Source organism: Phyllobates terribilis, unplaced genomic scaffold (assembly GCF_046119375.1).
Source record: "Phyllobates terribilis strain yellow unplaced genomic scaffold, ASM4611937v1 Scaffold_2__4_contigs__length_985480577, whole genome shotgun sequence".
In the NCBI taxonomy this organism is placed as follows: Eukaryota; Metazoa; Chordata; class Amphibia; order Anura; family Dendrobatidae; genus Phyllobates; species Phyllobates terribilis.
The window spans coordinates 430,552,223-430,577,855 of record NW_027362762.1 but is presented as its reverse complement, the minus strand read 5'-3'; the positions used below and the strand labels follow the sequence as shown (position 1 = coordinate 430,577,855).

Below are 25,633 nucleotides of genomic sequence, written 5' to 3'. Positions count from 1 at the left end.
TGAATTACATCACTTGGAAATTTAGATGGAAACCCCGATGTAAGTGCTCAGCCTAGAGCGCCGGATAAATGTTACGTAAAATGTTCCCAATAAAAGCTTCAACTCGGTCCTCAAAAAAAGCTAGTCCCCACTCAGGTCCATCATCTGTTAAAAATATAAGGGACTTCCAAGTTACTGGTAGCAGAAAGGCTCTGGAAAAGCAAAATGGCCCTTGCCCCCCAAAAGAAATTCAGAAAATTTTGTGCTCCCAAATCCAAATGCCTAATCTACAATAATTTGTTCTCCAATTGTCAAATAGCGCTCCGTCCCTCCCAGATCTCGCCGTATGGCTAAGCAGTACGATACAGCCACATATGGGGTATTGCCACTTTTAGAAGAAATTGTGTGATACATTTCGGCACCATTTTTACCCATTGCCCTGTGTGAAAATGTAAAATCTGAGGGTAAAACATTTTTTTGTGGTAAAAATACAATTATGTTTTCTTCACTGCCCAATGGTATAAATTTAAAAATTAAAAAATACTCACTACTTCCCTAGATGAATTCCTTGAGAGGTGTAATTTACAAAATGGGGTCACTTGTGGGGGTTTCTGCTGTTTCGGCATGTCAGTGACTCTTCAAATGTGACATGGTGTCTGCAACCTATCCCAGCCAACATAGCACTCCTTTCTCTTCTGAACCCTGCCGTACACCAAAGCAGTGGTTTTCCCCCACATATGGGGTATCTGCGTACTCAGGAGAAATTGCACAACAAATTTCATGGTGCACTTTCTCCTGTTATCCTTATGATAATGCAAAATTAGGGGATGAAAAACATTTTTTGTGGGAAAAATGTGAAAATTTTATTTTTTCGGATCAATATTATAAACTTCTGTGAAGCAGCTGGGGGTGCAAGGTGCTCACCACACATCTAGATAAGTTCCCTAAGGGGTCTAGTTTCCAAAATGGTGTAATTTGTGGGGGTGTTCCACTGTTTAGGCACATCAGGGGCTCCCCAAACACAACATGGCGTCTGCTAATTATTCAAAAAATTTTACATTCAAAAAGTCTAATGGCGCTCCTTCGCTTCTGAACCCTGCAGTGCACTCAAACAGTGGTTTTCCCTCACATATGGGGTATCAACGAGCTAATGAGAAATTGCACTACAAATTGTGTATTCCATTTTTTCCTGTTACCCTTGTGAAAATAAAAAAATTGGGTCTAAAGTAAATTTTTGTGAAAAAAAGTTAAATGTTCATTGTTTTCTTCCACATTCCAAAAATTCCCGTGAAACATCTGAAGGGTTAATAAACTTCTTGAATGTGGTTTTGAGCACGTTGAGGGGTGCAGTTTTTTGAATGGTGTCACTTTTGGGTATTTTCTGTCATAAAGGCCCCTCAAAGTCACTTCAAATAAGATGTGGTCCCTAAAAAAATGTTTCTGTAAATTTTGTTGGAAAAATTAGAAATCGCTGGTCAACTTTTAACCCTTATAGCTTTCTAACAAAAAAAAATTTTGGTTCCAAAATTGTGCTGATGTAAAGTAGACATGTGGGAAATGTTATTTATTAACTATTTTGTGTGACATATCTCTCTGATTTAAGGGCATGAAAATTAAAAGTTTGAAAATTGCAAAATTTTCAAAATTTTTGCAAAATTCCCAATTTTTTTCACAAATAAACGCAAGTGATATTGAAGAAATTTTACCACTATTATGAAGTACAATATGTCTTGAAAAAACAATCTCAGAATCAGGGGAATCCGTTGAAGCGTTCCAGAGTAATTACTTCATAAAGTGACAGTGGTCAGAATTGAAAAAATTGGCCTGGTCACGAAGGCAAAAACAGGCCATGGCGCGAAGTGGTTAAGAAATCATCTTTCTTTTTGACAAAAAATATAGGCGCACCTGCTGGTGATGAAGATGGACGAATAAACCCTTTGGCTAAATTTTCATCAATGTATTCCTTGAGTGTTTTTAATTCCGGCTTTTAATTCCTGCTCTGCCAGTGGGTAAATGCTTCCAAAGGGTACTGCTGCTCCAGGCAACAGATCAATTGGACAATCATACAGCCGATAAGGTGGGAGTTTGTCGGCATTTTTCTTGTCACCTACATCAGCAAATTCCTTATACACTGTGTGCAGAATTATTAGGCAAGTTGTACTTTAGAGGATTATTTTTATTATTGATCAACAACTATGTTCTCAATCAACCGAAAAGACTCATAAATATCCAAGCTTAATATTTTTGGAAGTTGGAGTGGGCTTTTTTTTAGATTTGGCTATCTTAGGAGGATATCTGTTTGTGCAGGTAACTATTACTGTGCAGATTAGGCAACTTAATAAAACCAAATATAATCCAATCTCACTTGTTTATTTTCACCAGGTAAACCAATATCACTGCACAAAATTTAGAAATAAACATTTCTGACATGCAAAAACAAAACTCCAAAAAATTAGTGATCAATATAGCCACCTTTCTTTATGATGACACTCAACAGCCTTCCATCCATAGATTCTGTCAGTTGCTTGATCTGTTTTCGATCAACATTGCGTGCAGCAGTCAGCACAGCCTCCCAGACACTGTTCCGAGAGGTGTACTGTTTTCCCTCCCTGTTGATCTCACATTTTATGATGGACCACAGGTTCTATATGGGGTTCAGATCAGGTGAACAAGGGCGCCATGTCATTATTTTTTCTTCTTTTAGACCTTCACTGACCAGCCACGCTGTGGAGTATTTGGATGCATGTGATATAGCATTGTCCTGCATGAAAATCATGTTTTTCTTGAACGATACCGACTTCTTCCTGTACCACTGCTTGAAGAAGTTGTCTTCCAGAAACTGGCAGTAGGTCTGGGAGTTGAGCTTCACTCCATCCTCAACCCGAAAAGGTCCCACAAGTTCATCTTTGATGATACCAGCCCATACCAGTACCCCACCTCCACCTTGCTGGCGTTTGAGTCGGAGTGGAGCTCTCTGCCCTTTATTGATCCAGCCTCTAGCCCATCCATCTGGCCCATCAAGAGTCACGCTCATTTCATCAATCCATAAAACCTTTGAAAAATCAGTCTTAAGATATTTCTTGACCCATTCTTGACGTTTTATCTTTTGTTTCTTGTTCCAAGGTGGTCGTTTTTCAGCCTTCCTTACCTTGGCCATGTCCCTGAGTATCGCCCACCTTGTGCTTTTTGATACTCCAGTAACGTTGCCGCTCTGAAATATGGCAAAACTGGTGGCGAATGGCATCTTGGCAGCTTCATGCTTGATTTTCCTCAATTCATGGGCAGTTATTTTGCGCCTTTTTTGGCCAACACGCTTCTTGCGACCCTGTTGGCTATTTGCCATGAAACGCTTGATTGTTCGGTGATCACGCTTCAAAAGTTTGGAAATTTCAAGACTGCTGCATCCCTCTGCAAGACATCTCACAATTTTGGACTTTTCAGAGCCCGTCAAATCTCTCTTCTGACCCATTTTGCCAAAGGAAAGGAAGTTGCCTAATAATTAAGCACACCTTATATAGAGTGTTGATGTCATTAGTCAACACCCCTCCTCATTACAGAGATGCACATCACCAGATTTACTTAATTGGTAGTTGGCTCTCAAGCCTATGCAGCTTGGAGTAGGACAACATGTATAAAAAGTATTAAAGTGATCAAAATACGCATTTGCCTAATAATTTGTATATACATGGTAGTTTAGAAGTTTGTTCAGGATCTTTTACAACTTCTTCATTTGGTGAAGCCTGTGGCAAGTGGACAGTAGATGGAAAAGACACTTCTTTGGTTCCCCAACTGATTGTGAGATTTTCAGTCTGCAGCCATGGCAACCCCCGGATTATTTGAGAATGTGGAGATGAGATTAGTAAGAAGGATAAGACCTCATGGTAATTAGGTTCCATAACTATCTTTGAGGGTTCAGTCTCTTGATTCACTGGTCCTGAATTTAGTGGAGTTCCGTCAACAGTTTCCATGACAATAGATGAAATTCTGTTTTGATTTTTACTCCTTGTTCCTTTGTGAAAGAGATGTCCATAAAATTTCCGTTTGCTCCTGAATCAACCATGGCAGATGTGGAAATCCATTGAGAATCAACTTGAAACTTGATAGAAAGGAAGCAATGAGAGTCCTTGTTTTCTTTTTAATGGTGGGTGCAATAGAAGAAATTGAATGGATGACAGCATTCACTAGAGGCACTGGTTGAGAAAAGACTGATTCTTCATCGGAAAAGTTGCCACTGTTTTACGTAGTCGAGAAGGACAATTGACGAGAAAGTGGTCAGTCTAGCTACAATAAAAACATTGATTTTCCCGAAGTCTCCGTTCTTTTCTCTCACTTTCATGTTTTAACAGGCTATTGACCTGCATGGATTCAACTTCAGATATGTGAGAACTCTTTATCTCAAAGTCTCTGGGACTGGTGGTTAAAGCAAGTGGATAACTATTATTGCTGCCGGACCAGTTTGAATTCCACTTTTCCAATCTTCTCTCTGATAATACAAATGCAATAGTGTATGAAGTCATCAAAATTTGTGGGAGCATTGGTTAAGGACTAGTTACATCAATAATAAACAACACGCTAATAGAACAATTGTAAAGTCTCTATTAAATAAGGCATAGATAGATGGTTTAAAATATTAGATTTTATTTTAGAACATAATAAAAAAATAATTACATTAAAATTAAGCAAAGGTATCAGTTGTAGCAACAGGTAGCGAGGCAAGTAATTTATGTAGCTCTTCCCTAATTGTAGATATATAAAAGACCTAAAGTGCAACGTGCCGATATGCATAAAGAGAGTCCAAATATACAGTATATACAAAGAAACTAATAAATTTGCAAGTGCCTATATAATAGAAATTGGTTATTCTGTAAATAGTATAGCAGCAAGTCTGAGGAAAGTGCATAAGTGCTGATATGTGTTGGGAGCAGAAGCTCAAAGTAAAAAGTGCAAATGCATATGTTTAATGTAGCTTATTTGATCCCAGTACACTCTAGCAGCAAATTTAGGTAATAACAATAGGGAGGAGGGTACACTTCAGATAATCAATGGTCACATAAAGTTTCCACTTAATGTCAGTAGGTGCCTGCAGCTAACGCGGCCACCACCCCGACGACGCCGTTTCACCTCAGCTTTTTCAAAACTCCCCTAAACCATCTATCTATGCCTTATTTAATAGAGACTTTACAATTGTTCTATTAGTGTGTTGTTTATTATTCCATTTGGTGTCAATCACACACCGTCTGAATTCTCTGGCATACTCTGCAACAGAGCGTTTACCCTGACGTAGCACCATCAGTGTAGCTGAAGCTGTTGCACAACGTCTAGGGTCATCAAACACCTGGCTTATGTCTGCTAGAAAAGCCTCCAGATCATTAAGTCGATCATCATGAGTTTCAATAAGGGAGCTGGCCCAAAACAATGCTTTGTGTCAGTAGTATAATAATATGCAATACTTTTGATCTGTCAGTATGGAAGTAAGCAGAGTGTGCACCAAAGTGCAATCGACACTTGTTGATGAATCCACAAAATTTGAAAGGTGGCAGTGGAAGGGTGGGTGGAGGGACCGGAGTAATCTTATTGCTTAGATCTTGCACAATATTCTGTAGATCTTGTGTAGCTTATCCAAAAGTTTGAACGTTATGAGTTGTCTCATTTTCAAATGCAGTGTATTTTGTTTTTAGTGTTTGCATATCTGCATAGATGTTGGTAAGCAAATAGTTCATCTTAGTTACACGCACCTCCAATTTTACTCCCTTGGCGGCGTCCATGATGAAGGCTTGAATATCCTGTTATGATACTGGCGTAGTACTTGTCGAAACCAGTGGCCGAAGGAGCACAAGCAGGAACAGTAAGTGGTAATAAAAGTTCTTGGAGATAACAAGGAGTTGTTGGAAACAATCCGTAGATAAATTAGAACAGACTGGGTAAGAATGTTCAGGAGTTGGAGACTGAAGTTAAGCTAATAGCTAGGCAAAATACTCAAACAATGAGTGAGAGATCCATGCGGCTTTAAGTAGGCCCAAACAGGAAACAAAATGGATTCCATAGATTCAGAATCTGCCATCTTGGAAAAGGGCAATAATAGAACACAACAGCAGCCTCCAGTGGTAAGGAGTGAATCTAGAACACAATTATTAAAGTGAACAAAAGTTGCCACTAGTGGTCAAACTGTAGAAGGCAACAGAATTCCTGACAGGGGCATATGTGACTAGGCCTGTTGCTGGAGCACAAGAAGCACGTCCATCCATGACACATAGGTTCCTGTCCCACTTTGCAGGGAGGCCGTGTGAACAGGTGGTCGGTTGGATCGCAGATAATGATTCCAGCATGCTTGGCAGCACCACCCAGTTGTAGTATCGGCGTCCTCCGGCGCTCTTGCCTCTGTTGCTACTGGCACGCGCAGCTTCCCAGGCACTGTGCTTAGGGCGCGCGCGCACTCCCTCCCTATTAAAGGGGCCGCACGCGCTGTCCTAAGGAGTCCCAGGCCAATGGCCGGAGGACCTCTCATATAAAAGGCACCTCCTCCAAAATGGAGGTGCCCGTGCAAGGTTGTAGCTTTGTGTGTTATACTCTGCTTCAGCCCTCAGGTCCTGCTGCTAGCCTGACTACAAGTCCAGCCCGCCAGCCTGACTACAAGTCCAGCCCGCCAGCCTGACTACCAGTCCAGCCCGCCAGCCTGACTATCAGTCCAGTCTGCCAGCTTGTCTACTCTCCAGCTTGACAGTCTGTCTATGGGCTCTGCCCGCCTGCTTACCTGGAAGCACCTGCCCGTTACCTGCCGTGCCTGCCAGCCCGCTTCCCTGGAAGCACCTGCCCGTTACCTGCCGTGCCTGCCAGCCCGCTTACCTGGAAGCACCTGCCCGTTACCTGCCGTGCCTGCCAGCCCGCTTACCTAGAAGCACCTGCCCGTTACCTGCCGTGCCTACCAGCCAGCCTACCTGGAGGATCCTGCTTGTTACCTGCCGTGTCTGCCAGTCCGTCTGCCAGGATCACCCATCAGCCTGCCTGCCGTGCTCATCTGCTGTACCGGTCAGTCCCTGCCTTCTGACCCGTGGGAGTCACCTGCTGTCATACAAGGTCGGTCCCAGAGTAGCACCTGGTCCCTCTGCTCGGTCTTTCCCTGGTCACGGAGTCGATTGAGTCGCCGTACGACCTTGGTCGGTCCAAGTTGATACCTAGTTATGCCCCTCTGGTCCCTCCTTGCACCGCAGAACAGAGGTTCCACCACCCGGATCTGTAACACCAGTCTTCCGCACAGTCCAGTCTCACCAGCCTTAAGTCTGGGTCACTTAATCCCCACCCTGATCCTTCTTCCTCCCACCATGTTGAGTCACAGGAGATTAGTGATCCCACACTAGAACACTCCGAGGAGCTCTTTACAACATCATTTCTTGATTGTGGCCTCTCAACTTGCATGCTCTTAGAGGGACAGAAGGACATGCTGTTTAGTGATGCACAAAATGTATAGCAGACACAGCCACAAGAAAATGATGGTGGGGAACAGAAAATTTTTGATAAGGAGAAAGATGATCGTGAGACACAGTTGCCGCTAAGTCTTGTTGTTGTTAAGTCACGAAGTCAGGAGGACCAGGGTGCGGTGGTTGAAGACCAGGTGGTCGGTGATGAAATATGGGACTTTTTTTAAAGAGAGTTTTGAGAGTAGCAAAATGGCCATTTGCAACCTGTGGCAAGCCTAGATCAACAGGGGCCTGATCACTAAGAACCTAACCACCACCAGCATGATGAAGCAAATGTCATCTAAGCACCTGAATCGGTGGGCCGAACGCCTGGGTCCATGATTGGTGCCAACAAGTTAACACTACTGCCTCTTCCCCTGTGCTAGGTGCTTCCCAAACTCCTGTCCATGACACTGGTACAGATGTTTCTCACCCAGTACTAATGTATTTACTAGCATTGTCCACTTAAACACCGACATGTGAACAAACACTTGTGGCCAGGGACGGTGCATTTCCCTGACGGCAGACTGGGTGAATATTGTGGAGGTTGGGGCTGAGTCCGACCTTGTCATGGCACATGTGCGCCCTATGCCGAGGATTGCTGGCCCTACTTCAATCAGGGTTTCCTCCACCTCCTACACCAGTTCCTGCACCCCCTCCTGCTCCTCCTCATCCTCCATCTCCAATGTGCTATCTCAGAGCATGTCATCTACAACAGACGGAAGCTGGAAGCTCTGCAGCAAAGCCTCAGCGAAATGGCAACAGGCTCTGCTGAAGCTAATTTTTCTAGGAGACAAACTGCACACCGCATTAGAGTTACTTAAAGGAAAAGTAGACCAGACAGATCTGTGTTTTTTGCCACTGAACCTCCAACCAGGCATGGCAGTGTGTGATATTGGGCGAAACCTGGTGGCGACTGTGAAGCTTGGCAAGCTCACACACATGCCATGCTTGGCACATGTGTTCAGATTGGTTATTCAGTGGTCTCTGAAAACCTACCCAGTTCTGCCAGACCTCCTGGTCAAGGTATGCCACGTCAGCGCCCATTTCCACAAGTCTGCTACAGTTGCCACTGCTCTGGCAGTGCTGCAGCAGTGCATGCAAGTGCCAGCTCACTGACTGGTGTGCTACGTGACCATGCACTGGAACTCCACACGGCACATGCTGGCAAGGCTTTGTGAGCAGCAGAGGCCAGTTGTTGAGTATCAGCTCCAACACACCCATCGGTATTCTGGCCAGCCTCTGCAAATAACAGTTGAAGAGTGGGCATGGATGTCTAACCTTTGAGCCGTTCTCCAAGACTTTGAGGACTCCACAAAGATGGTGAGCGACGATGATGACATAGTCAGCGTAACGATCCTGCTTCTGTGCCTATTTAAAAAGTCGGTGCTCACAATTAAACATGAAGCTATGCATGCAGACCAGGTGGAGATGGAGGAAGACATAAATCAGAGAGATTCTGCCCAGCACAGCCTCATCTCATCTACTCAGCACGGATTGGGTAACAATGAGGAGGTGGACGCTGAGGAGGAGGAAGAGGAGCTGGTGACTAAAGCAGCAGAGGCTAGAACCCACACATCCTTCGTCCCGTGTCTCCATCATGGATGGGCTGATAATGGTTGAGGAGGAAGAGAGGGAGGAGGAGGAGATGGAGAGTCATTATCGTAGTGGTAACAGGGAAGTGTTGTCTGTAGGGACCTTGGCACATATGGCAGACTTTATGTACCACTGCCTTTCCCATGACCTTCGGGTTACATTAATTTTGGACAAAAAGAGAGTACTGGTTGTTCACCCTGCTAGACCCACGCTATAAAGAGAACTTTTCATCTTCCTGAAGTGGAGAGGTCTTCTAAAATTGTACTATACCATAAGGCCATTGTTGAAATTATGTTGAAAAATTTCCATCAGACAATGCTAGCAGCAGGGGGCAAGCTTCCTTGCCCAACACAGGAGGAGAGGCCAAGGAGACACACAGCAGAGGTAGGGGTACATTGTCAAAGGCATAGGCCAATTACATGACACCAGCCCAGCTCCCAAGGCCTGATGACTGGGTATTTTTGATAAGGAGGGAAAAGTTTTTAAAAATGGTCAAGCAATACCTGGCCGACCAAACCAGCATACTCCCTAATTCCTCTGCGACTTTCAAGTATTGGGTCTCAAAGCTGGACACCTGGCATGAGCTGTCCCTCAATATCTTGGAGGTGTTGTGCTGCCTTGTCGCTAGCATCTTGTCTGAGCGAGTTTTTAGTGCCACTGGGGGGAGGTCATAACAGACAGGCACTTTCACCTGTCAACAGAGAATACAGTCTCAATCTGACAAAAGTGAACAAAGCCTAGCTTAGCCCACACTTTTCCACAACACCAGATGACAGCAGCACATAAAGTGTTTTTAATATTTAATATTTTAATGAGGCTCACCAGTTGTTGCCTTTAACGAGTCGATGGATGACCCTCCTCATAATTTTTGCCTGGCTTTGCACTTTCTGCAAAGCCTTTATGACTGTATAAGTACATCAACTACACTTTCAAAATATTTACATTCATATTTTTTTCATGGATTCAATAACTCATCCATACAGTTTAACACAGTTATTGTGCATTACGGCGGTATGTACAACTTACAAAAAGCGTCGAAAAATATTTCTGGATTACATTATTCATCCATAGAGTATTACTTGCTTTCTGTCACATTTTGGTGGTATATAATACTACAAAAAAGCATTTAAAATTTTTGCTTGTTTGTTTATATTTCTAACCCATAGGCTATTCCGTCTTCTGGGGTACATTTCGTTGGTATATAACACTCAAAAAATTTTGTACAAATTTTATCTGTAATATATTGCTTACCCATAGACTATTCCGTAGTCTGGAGTAAATTTCGCTGGTATATAACTCTCCAAAAACTTGGTCAAAATTGTATCGGTATTATATTGCTCACCCATAAAGTATTACGTGCTCTTGGGTACATTTTGGTGGTATATAACCCACAAAAAACGTGATAAAAAATTTATCGGTATTAAATTGCTCACCCATAGAGTATTATGTGTTCTGGGGTACATTTAGTTAGTATATAACACTCCAAAAAAGCGTTCCAAAAATTTTTGGGATTGAATTAGTAAGCAATTCAGTGTAACATGCAAACAAACATGGCCGAATCCCGTGAGATTCCCGAGGGAGCAACTGGAGGAATATCGGAGGCAGACTATGCTGGCATGACAGCCGAGGTGGCAGAAACCTGTGGTCCGGAACTGGACGCTTTACCAGAACTACCAAAGCCCGAACCCAGGCTGCAGCGTTCTCTGCTGGGGTTTTTGTGGACTGCAGACAGGAGAGCCATGAACTAGCAACTAGTGAGCGGACTGCGGGGCCTAGCCTGGTTGGAAGAGAGAATTAGGTGAGCCAGAACCAGGCAGGGCTTGAGAAAAGCTAGCAGGCCCACTAGCTGCAAGGTACCGACAGTTGTCTTCCTAGGGGAACGTCGTTACGTACGACCGGCAGCGGAGAAGGGGGCGCATCGAAGAGTTTGGGATCCATCATCACATCTCATTCAACCAGCAGCAAGTAGAAATTAAACGCTTGCCTCGAATGGTGCAATAACTGATTCCTGGAACCAGGGTCACGTTCCTCAAAATGGAGAGTCAACATCGCTGGTGTGTGTGTGTGTTCCTAGAAGGAAGGGAGCAGGATAAATCCTTCTTGAGAATTGAACAGGCCTGGGAGAGATTCCTCGAGGAAGATCGAGAAGGGACTACCACCCCCGAGAGATCGTACTGTCCTTGGGGTTCCCCACCTCCTAGGCAGGAGCAGTGCAGGTGACACACAGCTGTTGCCCAGGCACCTGGGAATTGGGCTTCAGGAATCCTATGGAGGCAATCCACCCAGCCTCACGAGGAAGGAGAAGAAGAAGCAGACACCTGAAAAGGATTACTGTATTACCACATCTACACTTTTGCTCACAATATTTGAATGTGGCACTACAGTTGGTGCCTTCAAGGGTGTTTGAATGACCCTGCTTGTAATTTTTGGCAGAATTTGCACTTATTGTATAGTCTTTATGAGTCTAGGAGTACCACTACTTGACAATTTGAACAGAATGGCCTTACTTTATGTCTAATACAGGGTGTACACTGAAATTTCCTATTTTTTCATAAAAAATTCAATCTTGATTTGCTTAACTATCATTTTTTTTAAATCCTTTTTAAAATTTGCCTCATATACAAGTCATTATACAAGAAAAAATGTTTCTTAACATTTTTTTTCCTGTAAACTACAATTTCTCGTTGATTTGGAATGTTTTATTGTCAGTCCTTAAAGTGGAGTAGAAGTGTGTCAGCTTTATTCTCAGCAGCAATCTGGAAATCAGAGATGCTTCCAGGGGTCTTCCCTATGCTGTTCTCCTTCCATTCAGCACTTTTCCCATCCATTTGAACATTTTTACTGCCCCCCAGACTTTCTTGTAAGGTCTGCTGGAAAAATGCTTGAATTTCCAATTGACTCCCATTATTACTCGAAACAAGCACTTGAGCATTAGGAATTGCTCGTTCCAAGTAATGAGCACTCAAGCTTCATGTTTAACTGTGAGCAGCGACTGTTTAAGTAGGCACAGAAGAGGGATTGTTGCACTGATTATGGTGTCATCGCCGCTCACCATCTTTGTGGAGTCCTCAAAGTTTTGGAGAACCGTACAAATGTCATACATCCATGCGCCCTCTTCAGTTGTTATGTGTGAAGGCTGACCAGAATACCGACAGGTGTGCTGGAGCTGGTATTCCACAACTGGCCTTTGCTGCTTGCAAAGCTTTGCCAGCATGTGCAGTGTGGAGTTCCAGGGCGTGGTAACGTCGCACACCTGTCCATGAGCTGGCACTTGCATGTGCTGCTGCAGCACTGCCATAGCGGCGGCAGTTGTAGCTGACTTGCAGAAATGGGTGCTCATACAGCATACTTTGACAAGTAGCTCTGGCAAATCTGGGTAGGTTTTTAGAAACCACTGAACCACTAAGTTGAGCACATGGGCCAAGCATGGTATGTGTGAGCTTGCCAAGCTTAACAGCAGCCACCAGGTTACGCCCATTATCACACACGACCATGCCTGCTTGTAAGTTCAGTGGTGAGCGCCACAGATCTCTGTGGTCTATTATTCCTTTTAACAACTCTCTGACTGTGTGCGGTTTGTCTCCTAGACAAATTAGCTTAAGCAGAGCCTGTTGCCGCTTCGCTGAGGCAGTATTGCAGAGCTTCCAGCTTCCAGCTCATGTGGACGACATGCTCTGAGATAACAAATCGGAGATGGAGCATGGGGAGGAGCAGGAAGGTGTAGGAAGTGGAGGAAACCCTGATAGAAGTAGGGCTAGCAATCATAGGTGTCAGTAGCACATGTGCCATACCAGGGTCCAACTCGGCCCCAGACTCCACAATGTTCACCCAGTGTGCCGTCAGGGAAATGTAGCATCCTTTGCCACAAGCGCTTGTCCACGTGTCGATCGTTAAGTGAACAATCCCGGTAACTGCATTGGTAAGGGCACGGGTGATGTTCCTAGACACTTGCTGGTATAAGGCGTGGAAGCCACACCAGGAGAAATAGTGGTGGCTGGGGACCGAGTATCATGGGTCGGCTGCCGCCATGAGTCGGCAAAAGTCCTCTGTGTCCACAAACCTAAACAGCAACATTTCTATGGTTTAGTTTTTGGGCCTGTGAGTGGGTGGCTGGGAATTTTCTTTTTCATTCTAAGTCCTGGGGTAGGGACAGCAGAATGTGCAAGGACAGGTTCAGGACAGGAGGCATCTGCACCTAGCACAGGGGAAGAGGCACTGGTGTCACTCGCTGGCACCAATCATGAACCCAAGCGTTTGGCCCACCAAGTCGGGGGCTTAGCTGACATGTTCCTGATCATGCTGGTGGTGGTTAGGCTCTTAGTGGTCAGGCCCCTGGTGATCTTGGCATGGTACAGGTTGCAAATTACCATTTTTTTGGCTCAGAACTCACTTTAAAAAATTCCAGACTGGGGAACACCTAACTTTTTGATGGAAAAATTCACGAGTGTCAGTTCTCTGCGGAACAGTAGGCCGCCTTCTCCCTCTGGTCACCCCACTGCCTCTTCCTGCCTGTTTCGGTGCTGCTAAATGCTGTGATTGATGGCTATCGCAACATTTAGCAGGCATGCAGAGGGAGCAATCCCCCTCTGCACTCCGATCGGCACCCAATCATTGCAATAATGACCCAATGTCGTCATGACAATATCCGGGTCACCAGGCACTAGCAAGTAAGTTAGATCATGCACAGTGCATGATCTAACTAACTTGTGTCAGTGCAAAACTGACAGTTACAAAGCATAGCAATGCTCCTGCATTGTTATGCTTTATAACTGCAATCAGACTGCTAAAAGTGAAAGTCCCATAGTGGGACTAAGTAAAAAAAGTAAAAAAAAATTGTAAAAATATTTTTTTTAAAAAATCAGAAAAAAAAGAGAATATATTGTACTGATAAATTTGTAATTTTATGTTAAAAAAAATGAATAAAAAAAATAGCCGTTTTGTATTGCAGTGTCTGGAACAATCTGCCCCATAAAACTGTCACACTAGTTAACCCCTTCAGTGAACACCGTAAAAAAAAAAGGAAAAAAACAGGCAAAAATCATTGCTTTTTCATCATACTGCCGAACAAAAAGTGGAATAAAACGCAATGAAAAAGATAAATGTAAACAAAAATCGTATTGCTGAAAATGTCATCTTGTCCAGCAAAAAACTAACTGTCATACAGCTCAATCAGTGGGAAAAAAAAAGTTATAGCTCTCAGAATACAGCCATGCAAAAATAATTATTTTTTCTCTAAAATTGTTGTTATTGTGTAAAAGCTCCTAAACATAAAAAAACAATAGAATTGTGGTATTGCTGTAATTGCACTGACTTGAAGAATGAAGCTGCTTTATGAATTTTACCACATGCAGAACGGAATAAAACTCCCACCAAAAAAATTCCTGAATTGCTGGGTTTTGTTCATTCTGCCTCCTAAAAATCGGAATAGAAAGTGATCAAAAAATGTCACGTGCCCAAAAATGGTACCAATAAAAACGTCAAGTAGTCCGGCAAAAAAAATGGAAAAATTATAACTATCAAAATATGGCGATGCAAAAACTAGTTTTTGCAAAAAAAAGCCTCCTTTAGTGTGTGACAGCAGCCAAACATAAAAACCCGATATAAATCTGGAATCACTGTAATTGCACCGACCCGAAGAATAAAGTTGTTTAATCACTTATACCACATGAGGAATAGCGTAAAAAAATAAATAGCACCAATTCTTGATCTACCGTTGATTTGTTCACTCTGCCTCCCAAAGATTACAGTAAGGCTCAGTACACCTTTATCCTGCGCTCTACGCTGAGCGCTTATGTGACGAAGCTCGCAGCCCACCCTGGGAGATGGGGGTACTCGGAGCTGGGTCAGATGTTTGGTGAGTTGTGGCCGTGGCCTGGACCCGTTCCGTGCCCAGGGCCATCACAATAAAAGATGTAATGGGCTTTCAGGGTTTGGTGTTAATCGAGTGGATTCAATGACTACGCCACCTGTGGTTTCTGGTGATCCCCCACCAGCACTGCATTCAGTTCTCTGAGGCTGGATGTAATGGCAGCAGCAGATGGTACTACTCCCCACAGGCGGAGCAGGGCCTCAGGGCAGAGGGAACAGGAGGATGGGAATTGTAGTGGGAGATGTGATGTGGTGTCGTGCGGTGCTGCGTTGCAATAAGAAACCGGAGGCCATAGGGGTAGTCTTCCAAGCTTTACTCAGGGTAGAATGCACAGCTGCAAGGCTTCTCCCTGCTCCTCACGGCACGCTGCGGCCACCAGGACCAGGGGGGTCTGACAACCTCCGGGTAGTTCAGGTGCTTTGGTCAGGACCCCGCACCAGAGTGTTCCTAGACTCCTCGCTAAGTCCTCTCCTGTCCGTATGTGGTACGGCCGGGTCTCCCTCTGGTCTATGCACAGAACAAGGGTACGGGTGGCGACTCCGCTCCATCCCTTACCCAGTGGGATCCGCTGAGCCTCCGGGCTTCTCCGACTAAGACTTAAAGTGACAGAGTCAGATATCGGGGGCCGGGACCCCTTTTGCAGCAGGAATCCCTCTGACTAGGCCAGAATAGTGAGGACAGGTGGCGTATACCACTCCGTCTGCATCCCCCTGGGATCCTTTTGCCCGTGGAGCCTGTCTCCTCTGCTCCCCTCCAGGCCTTCTTGGGTAGGGACCTTGACCGGGTAGAGACAACTGTTAACTCTAACCCGCTCCTCGCCTCAAGGCCAGAATATGAGGACCGTGTCCCCATCAACTGCAGGTTCACACAGAAAGCCACGTTCAGTGATGAAGATCACAATCAAAAGACCATAAGCCCAAGATGGCTGTTTATTAAATATGAATTTGTTGTGTAACCTAAATGTGCGTCATCCACCCTCACCCACTACTAGGTTCCCCCTAACTTTGGTTCCCCCATCTCCTCTTATCCCGGATGGGGCAGCACCCTGGTGCATATAAGCCCCCCTCAGGTGGGAGAGATGTAGTGTTGGATGCAGAGGTGGGGTCCTGACAGTTACACCATCCTTACCTCGAAGGAGAGATACCACACCTCATTAAAGAGATGCAGTACCCCTGTGGCGACCGAACCCTCAGGGGCGCCACACTTACACCAAGGTTTCCATGTAGATCTCTGAACTACATGATTCAGAAGGAACTCCGAGCAGAAGATTCCCTATAATGAGGCAGATGGAGACACTGTGGATGCCGTAGGACCAGTGATCCGGCGGTAGCCGTCTTTTTAGGCTTGCAAAAATGTGCCATCAGCCACTGTCTTGTGCACTTCTGAAAAGAACACCATTAACAGAGGCCAGACGAAGTCCAGAGTAACTCTGCTGCCTCATTATAGTGAATGGATCCCTCAGAGATTTCATCTGAATCACGTCATTCAGAGATTTAGAAGGAAACCCCGATGTAAGTGATCAGCATAGAGCACAGGATAAATGTGATCCAAAATGTTATGTAAAATGATCCCAACGAAAGCTACAACTCAATCCACAAAAAAGCAAGCCCCCACTCAGGTCCATCATCTGTTAACAGATATATAGGGGGCTTCCCCGTTACTGGTAGTAAAATGGCTCTGGATGTTAGAACCTTGCTCTTAGGTTTTTTCCTTTGCTGGTCACATGACCTTGTTGGCCTATTTAATCCTGCTCCGCCCTTCTGGCTTTGCTGGACTTCATTGTATAACTACTTTCTAGCTAGCCTGTGCTCTGTATCTAACTCTGTTAGTTTGCTTGGTCTACGGACCTCTATGTTCTATATATTTTGTTTGTTCGTCTGTCTGCTACTATTTCTGTTAGGAGGTGTCCCATTTTCCTCCCAGTCCTTAGTACTTGTAGGGATTCCTTCCCCACATCTATAGGTCTCCGTACAGACTAGCTTAGGACTTTAGCAGGTCTGATCGCAGGATCAGGTTCCCTGTTACATCGTAGGGATTCAGCTGAGTTCTATCGTAGGGACAGATCTCCTCTCTTTCCTTAGCTCTGGTAGCAGAACATAACAGTAAGTCCAGCCTGCAAATTCTCTAAGGAAAGATTTTTCTGTTCCATCATGGTGTCGGTTCTGGATTTGGCTAAACGCCTGCAGGGACTCTCTCTGGAGGTGGCCGAGCTCCATCATCACGTGAGTAACTGTCCTGGAGCACATTTCTTGGAGCCTAAGGTATGTTTGCCGGATTTATTTTTTGGTGAACACCGAGAATTTTTTTCATTTAAAAATGCTTGCTTATTGTATCTTCGTTTGAGACCCAGGTCCTCTGGGGATGAATCCCAGCGCATAGGGTTCATAATGTCACTTTTGCGCAAAGAGCCTCAGGAGTGGGCCTTTTCTTTGCAACCTAGTGATACATGCTTCAGATCAGTGGATAGTTTTTTTTCTGCTTTGGGACTATTATATGATGATCCTGACCGTGTCGCATCAGCTGAGACTGAGTTAAGACGTTTGAGACAGGGATCAGGTAATGTGGAAAAATATTGTACTCATTTCCGTCGATGGTCTACTCAAACAGGGTGGAACGATTCTGCTCTGAAAAGTCTATTTCTTGCTGGGCTCAATGAAAGGGTTAAAGACCTGCTAATTGCTTATCCTACACCTGAAGATTTGCAACAGGCTATGCAATTAGCTATACGGGTGGATAGGAGACTGTGTGCAAGGGTTAATGAGAGCAAATCCTCTGCTATGTCAGTTTCTGGTTATGAGAATGTGTGTACTAACAGTGGTGAACCGATGGAGATTGGATCGGTGGCACCTCGCTCTCAAGAAAAAGACCGTCGATTTTCTGAAGGCTTGTGTTTCTATTGCGGAAAATCTGGTCATTTGATTAAAGGCTGTGAGCTTCGTATGAAGAAAGAAAAAAAAATGGTCAGTCATGCCCATATTGCCTGTTTAAATTCCAAGGGTGTATTTTTAGCTGCTTCCACGATTGCTCAGGAAAAATTAATGGAATTTCGGGTGTTTGTTGATTGTGGATCTACTCTGAATGTAATTGATGGGGGATTCTTGGAAAGACTCAATTTAAAACCCGAACCTTTATCATCCCCCATTGCTGTGGTTTCTGTGGATGGTTCCCCTTTGAAGAATATTACTCTCAAGGTCTGTGAATTTCCTCTCACTATTAATGGTGTTCACCATGAGAAATTGGATTTGGTAGTTTTGAATAACTTGCCTTCTCCAGTAATATTGGGATTGCCCTGGTTAAAATTTCACAATCCTGTACTGGATTGGTCTACCAGTGAAATTAAATCCTGGAGCCATAAATGTTATGACAAGTGTTGTAACGGGCGTATTGCAGCTTTGGATAGGGGAGAATTGCCTGTTCCTATTCAGGATTTTTGGAGAGTTTGTTCTGAGAAGGAATCACAGGTTTTGCCTCCCCATAGAGACTATGATTGTTCTATTGAATTTGTCCCTGGAGCGACTCTTCCTAAAAGTCGTTTATTTAACCTTACTATTCCTGAGAGGAAGGCTTTGGAGGAATACATACAGACAAGTTTGGCCGCCGGTCACATTAGGCCCTCTAAGTCTCCTGTGGCGGTTGGATTTTTTTTTTGTAAAAAAAAAGGACGGCGGTTTACGTCCTTGTCTGGATTTTCGTGAGATTAACAAAATTACTGTACGCAATCCTTACCCACTGCCATTGATTCCTGATCTGTTTAACCAGTTAATGGGGGCCAAGTGGTTCTCTAAAATTGACCTTAAGGGGGCATACAATCTGTTGCGCATGAAGGAGGGTGACGAATGGAAGACTGCTTTTAACACTCCTGTGGGTCATTTTGAGAACCTGGTTATGCCTTTTGGTCTTACTAATGCTCCTGCATTTTTTCAGAATCTTATTAATGACATCCTTAGACCTTTGATCGGCAAAAATGTGGTTGTGTATTTGGATGACATTTTGATTTATTCGCCGGATCTGGAGTCTCATTGGCGGAGCGTACGTGAGGTATTACAGTTATTAATGGACAATTCGCTTTTTGCTAAGCTGGAGAAATGTGAGTTCGCTGTACAGAGAATTAGTTTTTTGGGCTACATTGTCTCCAGTGAAGGTTTTGAGATGGACCCGGTGAAGGTTCAGGCGGTTCAGGAATGGCCTAGGCCTATTGGTTTGAAATCGATACAGAGGTTTTTGGGTTTCGCCAATTATTACAGAAAATTCATAAAAAATTTTTCTAGTATTGTCAAACCTCTGACCGATCTCACCAGGAAAGGTGCTGATGCGGTTCAGTGGTCTTCTGAGGCCATTGAATCTTTTGTGTATCTCAAGGAGAGGTTCACCTCTGCTCCCATCCTTATGAAGCCTGATGTGACTAAGCCGTTTTTGGTTGAGGTTGATGCTTCCTCTGTGGGGGTTGGCGCAGTATTGTCTCAGGATAACGGGGATGGATTACATCCCTGTGCCTTTTTTTCAAAAATTTTTTCGGAGACTGAACTGAATTACGATATTGGTAATCGGGAATTATTGGCTATTAAACTCGCATTTGAACACTGGCGCCACTTCTTGGAAGGTGCGGAATTTCCCGTTCAGGTTCTTACGGATCATAAAAATCTGATATATCTTGATGCTGCCAAGCGCCTGAATGCCCGTCAGGCTAGGTGGGCACTGTTTTTCTCGCGGTTTAATTTCTCCGTTACTTACATCCCTGGTACTAAGAATGTTAAGGCGGATGCCTTGTCTCGCAGTTTTTCTCCCATAGTCGGTGCTGAGAAAGAGGAGAACATTTTACAAGAAGGTGTTGTGATAGCTGCTTTGGACTCCGTTTTGGAAGATGAGATTCTTAAAGCACAGGAGAATGCCCCATCTAACACTCCTCATGGGAGGTTGTTTGTGCCTGGGACCTTTAGGAGAGATTTGTTTGTTGAGTGTCACGAATCTCGGTTGGCAGGTCATCCCGGAATCTCTGAGACCAAGAGACTGGTGGGTCGCAGTTTTTGGTGGCCTGGATGGCAGAAGGAAGTCATTAAGTGGGTGCGTCAATGTACTATATGTGCTAGATCTAAGTCCTCACATACTCCTGCTGCGGGGTTGCTTTGTCCTTTGGAGGTTCCCAGTGCTCCTTGGACACATTTGGCTATGGACTTTATAACTGACCTTCCCCCCTCTGAGGGTTTTACTGTCATCTGGGTGGTCGTGGACCGTTTTAGCAAGATGTGTCACTTGGTTCCCTTCGTCAAACTGCCCTGCGCTAAAACTCTCGCTAAGGCCTTTGTCAAGGAAATTGTCAGACTTCATGGCGTTCCTACTGACATTGTTTCTGATAGGGGTCCTCAGTTCGTGGCTCGTTTTTGGCGTGCCTTTTGTGACAGGTTGGGAGTTCATTTGTCGTTCTCGTCCGGATATCATCCTGAATCTAATGGCCAGACAGAAAGGAAAAACCAGGATGTTGAGCAGTTCTTGCGTTGTTTTGTGGCAGACAATCAAGAGGGGTGGTCTGAGTTTCTGCCACTTGCTGAATTTGCTCTGAACAATCATACATCTTCTTCTGCTGGTTGTTCGCCTTTTTTTTGTTGTTCTGGGAGACATCCGTCGTTTGGGTCGTTCTCCAAGTTGGGATCTGCCGTGCCTGAGGAGGAGAATTTTTCCGGTGATTTGGAGAGAGTTTGGACAGATGTGCGTGGTAATCTTCAGGAGGCCAACAGAAAATCTAAAGACTACTTTGATAGGAAACGACAGGAGGTTTTGTTTGCTGTTGGTGACATGGTCTGGTTGTCCTCTAGGAATCTGCGGTTGAGGATTCCTTCTAAGAAATTGGGTCCCAAGTTTGTAGGGCCCTTTAAGGTGCTTCAGATTGTCAACCAATCTGCTGTTAGGTTGGAGGTTCCTACCTCCTGGAGAATTAATCCGGTATTTCATGTCTCTCTGTTAAAAAAAGCTGTTGTGTCGGATGGTGACGCCTCTGCCTCTGTTCCTCCGGTGGTGGAGGACGGGGAATATGAAATTTCTCGCATCCTTAACTCTAGACGGTATAGAGGTAGTTTGCAGTATCTTGTGGCCTGGAAAGGTTTCGGACCCAAGGATAACTCTTGGGTGAGGTCAGATGATGTTTCCGCGTCCAGACTTATCAGAGCGTTTCACAGGAGATTTCCTGATAAGCCTGGTCCTAGGGGATCCGGAGGATCCTCTTAGAAGGGGGGGTACTGTTAGAACCTTGCTCTTAGGTTTTTTCCTTTGCTGGTCACATGACCTTGTTGGCCTATTTAATCCTGCTCCGCCCTTCTGGCTTTGCTGGACTTCATTGTATAACTACTTTCTAGCTAGCCTGTGCTCTGTATCTAACTCTGTTAGTTTGCTTGGTCTACGGACCTCTATGTTCTATATATTTTGTTTGTTCGTCTGTCTGCTACTATTTCTGTTAGGAGGTGTCCCATTTTCCTCCCAGTCCTTAGTACTTGTAGGGATTCCTTCCCCACATCTATAGGTCTCCGTACAGACTAGCTTAGGACTTTAGCAGGTCTGATCGCAGGATCAGGTTCCCTGTTACATCGTAGGGATTCAGCTGAGTTCTATCGTAGGGACAGATCTCCTCTCTTTCCTTAGCTCTGGTAGCAGAACATAACACTGGAAAAGCGCTATGGCTCCTCGTCCCCAAAAGAAATCTAACTAATTCTGCACTCCCAAATCCAAATACATTTAGTATCCACATGTTTGGCATTTCTGTAGCGATGAGAGCCCCCCTAATTTACTAGTGCATGTCTCCAGAAGCATGAGCTGGGACTAATGTACTGGGCACTACAATGTACGGGCACTACAACGTACTGGTCACTACAACGGTAGTTTGCAATTTTCACTCAGCAACATCCATTGCTGTTTGTTTCCGGAAAACACCCATGGAATCAAAATCGTTACTAGACCTGTAGATAAATTCCCAAAGAGGTATAATTTCCCAAAGGGGGGCACTTGAGGGTGGATTCTGCTTTTCTAGCACTCAGCAGCTCTCTATATGGAGTCCGCAAACTATTCTAGAAAAATCTGCACTCCAGGAGGCAAATAGGGCTCTGTCCCTCCCGAGTCTCGACGTGTGGCTAAGAATTACTGTACAGACACCTATGGGGTATTGCCATGTTCAGCAGAAATTGTGGAACGAATTTTGGTGACATTTTTACCAACTTCCCAGCGTGAAAATGTACAGTTTGGGGCTAAAACAAAATTTTCGTGGTAAAAATTTAATTCTTTGTTCTTCACTGCCCAATGATATAAAATTCTGTGTCACACCCGTGGTGTCAATATGATCACTGCACCCCTATATAAATTCGTTGAGAGGTGTATTTTGTAAAATGGGGTCACTTATGGAGGTTCCACTGGTCTGGCAACTCAGGGGCTCTCCCAGTGGATCATGGCACCCGCAAACCATAACAGTAAAATCTGCACTATAATTTGGCGCTCCTTCCCTTCTGAGCTTTGCGCTGTGCCTGAAAAGTATTTCCCAATTACATGTAGAGAGGGTATTGGTGCAATCAGGAAAATATGAACCACAGCTTATTGTAAAAATTTCTCCTATTAGCCCTTGGAAAAGTTGAAAACGTGGGGCTAATAACAACATTTTAGTAGAAAAAGTGTCATTTATTCTTTCTTCACCGCCCAATGGTATAAAATTCTATGCGGCACATATGGTGTCAATACGATCACTGCACCCCTACATAAATTCATTGGGGGGTGTAGTTTTTAAAATGATGTCACATCTGGGGGGTCTCTGTTGTTGTGGCACCTCAGGTGCTCTGCCAATGTGACATGGCCCCCCCACAAACCATTCCAGCAAAATCTGAACTCCAATATGACTCTTCTTCCATTCTGAGCTTTGCATTGTGCCTCAAAAGTAGTTTTCAACCACATATGGGGTAATGGTCTACTCAGGAGAAATTGCACAACAAATTTTGGGGTCCATTTTCTTCTGCTATGCTTGTAAAAATGAAAAAAATTAGGGCTAAAACTAAATTTTTGTGGGAAAATAAATATTTTTTCATTTTCACAGATCAAAGTTGCAAAATTCTGTGAAGCACCTGGGGTTCAAAGTGCTCACCACATATCTAGATAAATTCCTTGAGGGTCTAGTTTCCAAAATGGGGTCACTTGTCGGGGCTTTCCATTATTTAGGCACATCAGGGGCCCTCCAAATGGGACATGGCGTCCGCTAATGATTCCAGCACATTTTACGTTCAAAAAGTTAAAAAGCATTCCTTCCCTTCCAAGCCCTGCCGGGTGCACAAACGGTAGTTTTCCTTCAAATATTGAGTATTGGCGTACTCAGGAGGAATTGAACAACAAGTTGTACAGTGCAATTTCTCCTTTTACCCTTTTGAAAAGGCAAAATTTGAGGTTAAAAAACATTTTTGCAGGAAAAATGTGATTTTCTTTTTTACGGCTCAATGTTATAAACTTCTGTGAAGCAGCTGGGGGTTCAAGGTGCTCACCACACAGATAATTGGAGCTCCTTCCCTTTCAAGCTCTGCCGTGAGCCCGAACAGTGATTTCCCCCCCCACATATGGAGTATTGGCATGCTCAGGAGAACTTGCACAACAAATTTTGGGGTCCATTTTTACCTGTTAACCTTGCAAAACTAAAAAAATTGGGTCTAAAGTAAAATTTTTATGAAAAAAAGTTAAATGGTCATTGTTTTCCACATTTCAAAAAAATTGTGCTGATGTAAATTAGACATGTGGTAAATATTATTTATTACCTATTCATTAACTATTTTGTGTGGCATAACTCTGATTTTAAGGCATAAAAATTAAAAGTTTGAAAATTGCTAAATTTTCAAAATTTTGCCAAATTTTCATTTTTTTCACAAATAAATGCAAGTCATATCGCAGAAATTTTACCACTATCATGAAGTACAATATGTCGCAATAAAACAGTTTCAGAATCAGTGGGATCCGTTTAAGTGTTCCAGAGTTACTGCCTCATAAAGTGACACTGGTCAGAATTGTAAAATTTGGCCTGGTCATGAAAACAGGCTTGGGGGATAAAGGGGTTAAGATACCCTTTATAACCTTGTGAATTTATATCAGCACAATGTAAGATGTCATTCATGGCAGTCTCTAGCTTTCCTATGGTTCAACAGGCTTAGTTTCCATAAAACAATTTGTTTCTTTCCGTAACCACAGGGGAGGTAAAGTTGGGAATAAATTTTGATTTACACTACACGGTTATGGTTTAACATATCTCCAGATTATAAATGGAGAAATTCCAATGACAAATTACATTATATTGTGTATAAGTTATTGAGAATTGAATACCAAAGGATGAGCAACTTACCATTACTGCTAATGTTACCAGCTGCATCATTGCAGCCTGACCTCCAAGTTGTACCACACTAATAAGTCCTAAAATGAAACATATATTTTTCATAGTGGTGAACATTAAAATAAACGTTCTTATCTGAAATGTCATTGACTGGGAAAGCCCCATAGACCCCTTAGCATACCTCCTGAACTACACCATCTCCTGTAGCATACAAAACTGCTTTTACATATCTTAAAAGCAGTCTATTACAAGACAGTAGAAACAGATCTCCCCACTTTCCTCTTTTGATCTAAACACTAGAATCAAAAAGCTTACAATAGTTCCTGGCCTTGATGAACGACAAGATGGACAAATATAATCCATCTGATTACTGACTCCTTCTCAGTCACCTACTAACTACAACGATTTCTACTTACCTTTTCCTGGTGGCCACTGTTTATTTCCCCTATATATGTTTTGTGTCTCTTGTGGACTTTGGCGTGATCTGTGTTATCTCTAATTATACACTTTAATCTTTGCATAAATAATCTAAAAAAGCAATATTTACACTTGTGCTCAAAAGTTTACATACCCCGGCAGAATTTTTCCTTTCTCGGCCTTGTTTCAGAGAATATGAATGATAACAAAAAAACTTTTTCTCCACTCATGGTTATTGGTTGGATGAAGCCATTTATTGACAAACTGCTGTGTTTTCTCTTTTTAAATCTTAATGACAACCAAAAACATCCAAATGACCCTAATCAAAAGTTCACATACACTGATGACTTTGGCCTGATAACATGCACAGAATTTGACACAAATGGGTTTGAATGGCTACTAAAGGTAACATCCTCACCTGTGACCTGTTTGCTTGTAATCAGTGTGTGTGCATAAAAGCTGAATGAGTTTCTGGGATCCAGACAGACTCTTGCATCTTTCATCCAGTCACTGACATTTCTGGATTGTGAGTCATGGGGAAAGCAAAAGAATTGTCTACGGATCTACGGGAAAATGTATTTGAATTGTATAACACAGGAAAGGGATACAAAATAATATCCAAGGAATTGATAATGACAGTCAGCAGGGTTCAACCTATAATTAACAAATCGAAAGTCAGGGGCTCTGTAAAAACCAAACCATGGTCAGGTAGACCAACAAAATTTTCGGCCACAACTGGCAGGAAAATTGTTCAGGATGCAAAGAAAAACCCACAAATAACATCAGCTGAAATTCAGGACTCTCTGAAAACTAGCAGTGTGGCTGTTTCAAGATGCACAATAAGCAGGCATTTGAAGAAAAATGGGCTGCATGGTTGAGTCGCCAGAAGAAAGCCATTACTGTGCAAACGCCACAAAGTATGTCGCCTACAATACGCCAACCAGCACAGAAACAAGCCTCAAAATTTCTGGAACAAGGCAATTT

General features: G+C 43.6%; 1 protein-coding gene across 1 annotated transcript in view; it reads right to left on the bottom strand.

Annotated features, from left to right (window-relative positions):
• The window catches only part of LOC141246090 (multidrug and toxin extrusion protein 2-like), a 354,159-nt gene that overhangs the window by 9,281 nt on the left and 319,245 nt on the right, over window positions 1-25,633 (bottom strand). Inside the window, exon 12 of the mRNA XM_073669113.1 lies at window positions 24,245-24,312. Coding sequence (XP_073525214.1) covers window positions 24,245-24,312 — 68 coding nt within the window. The remainder of the gene's footprint in view (window positions 1-24,244; window positions 24,313-25,633) is intronic.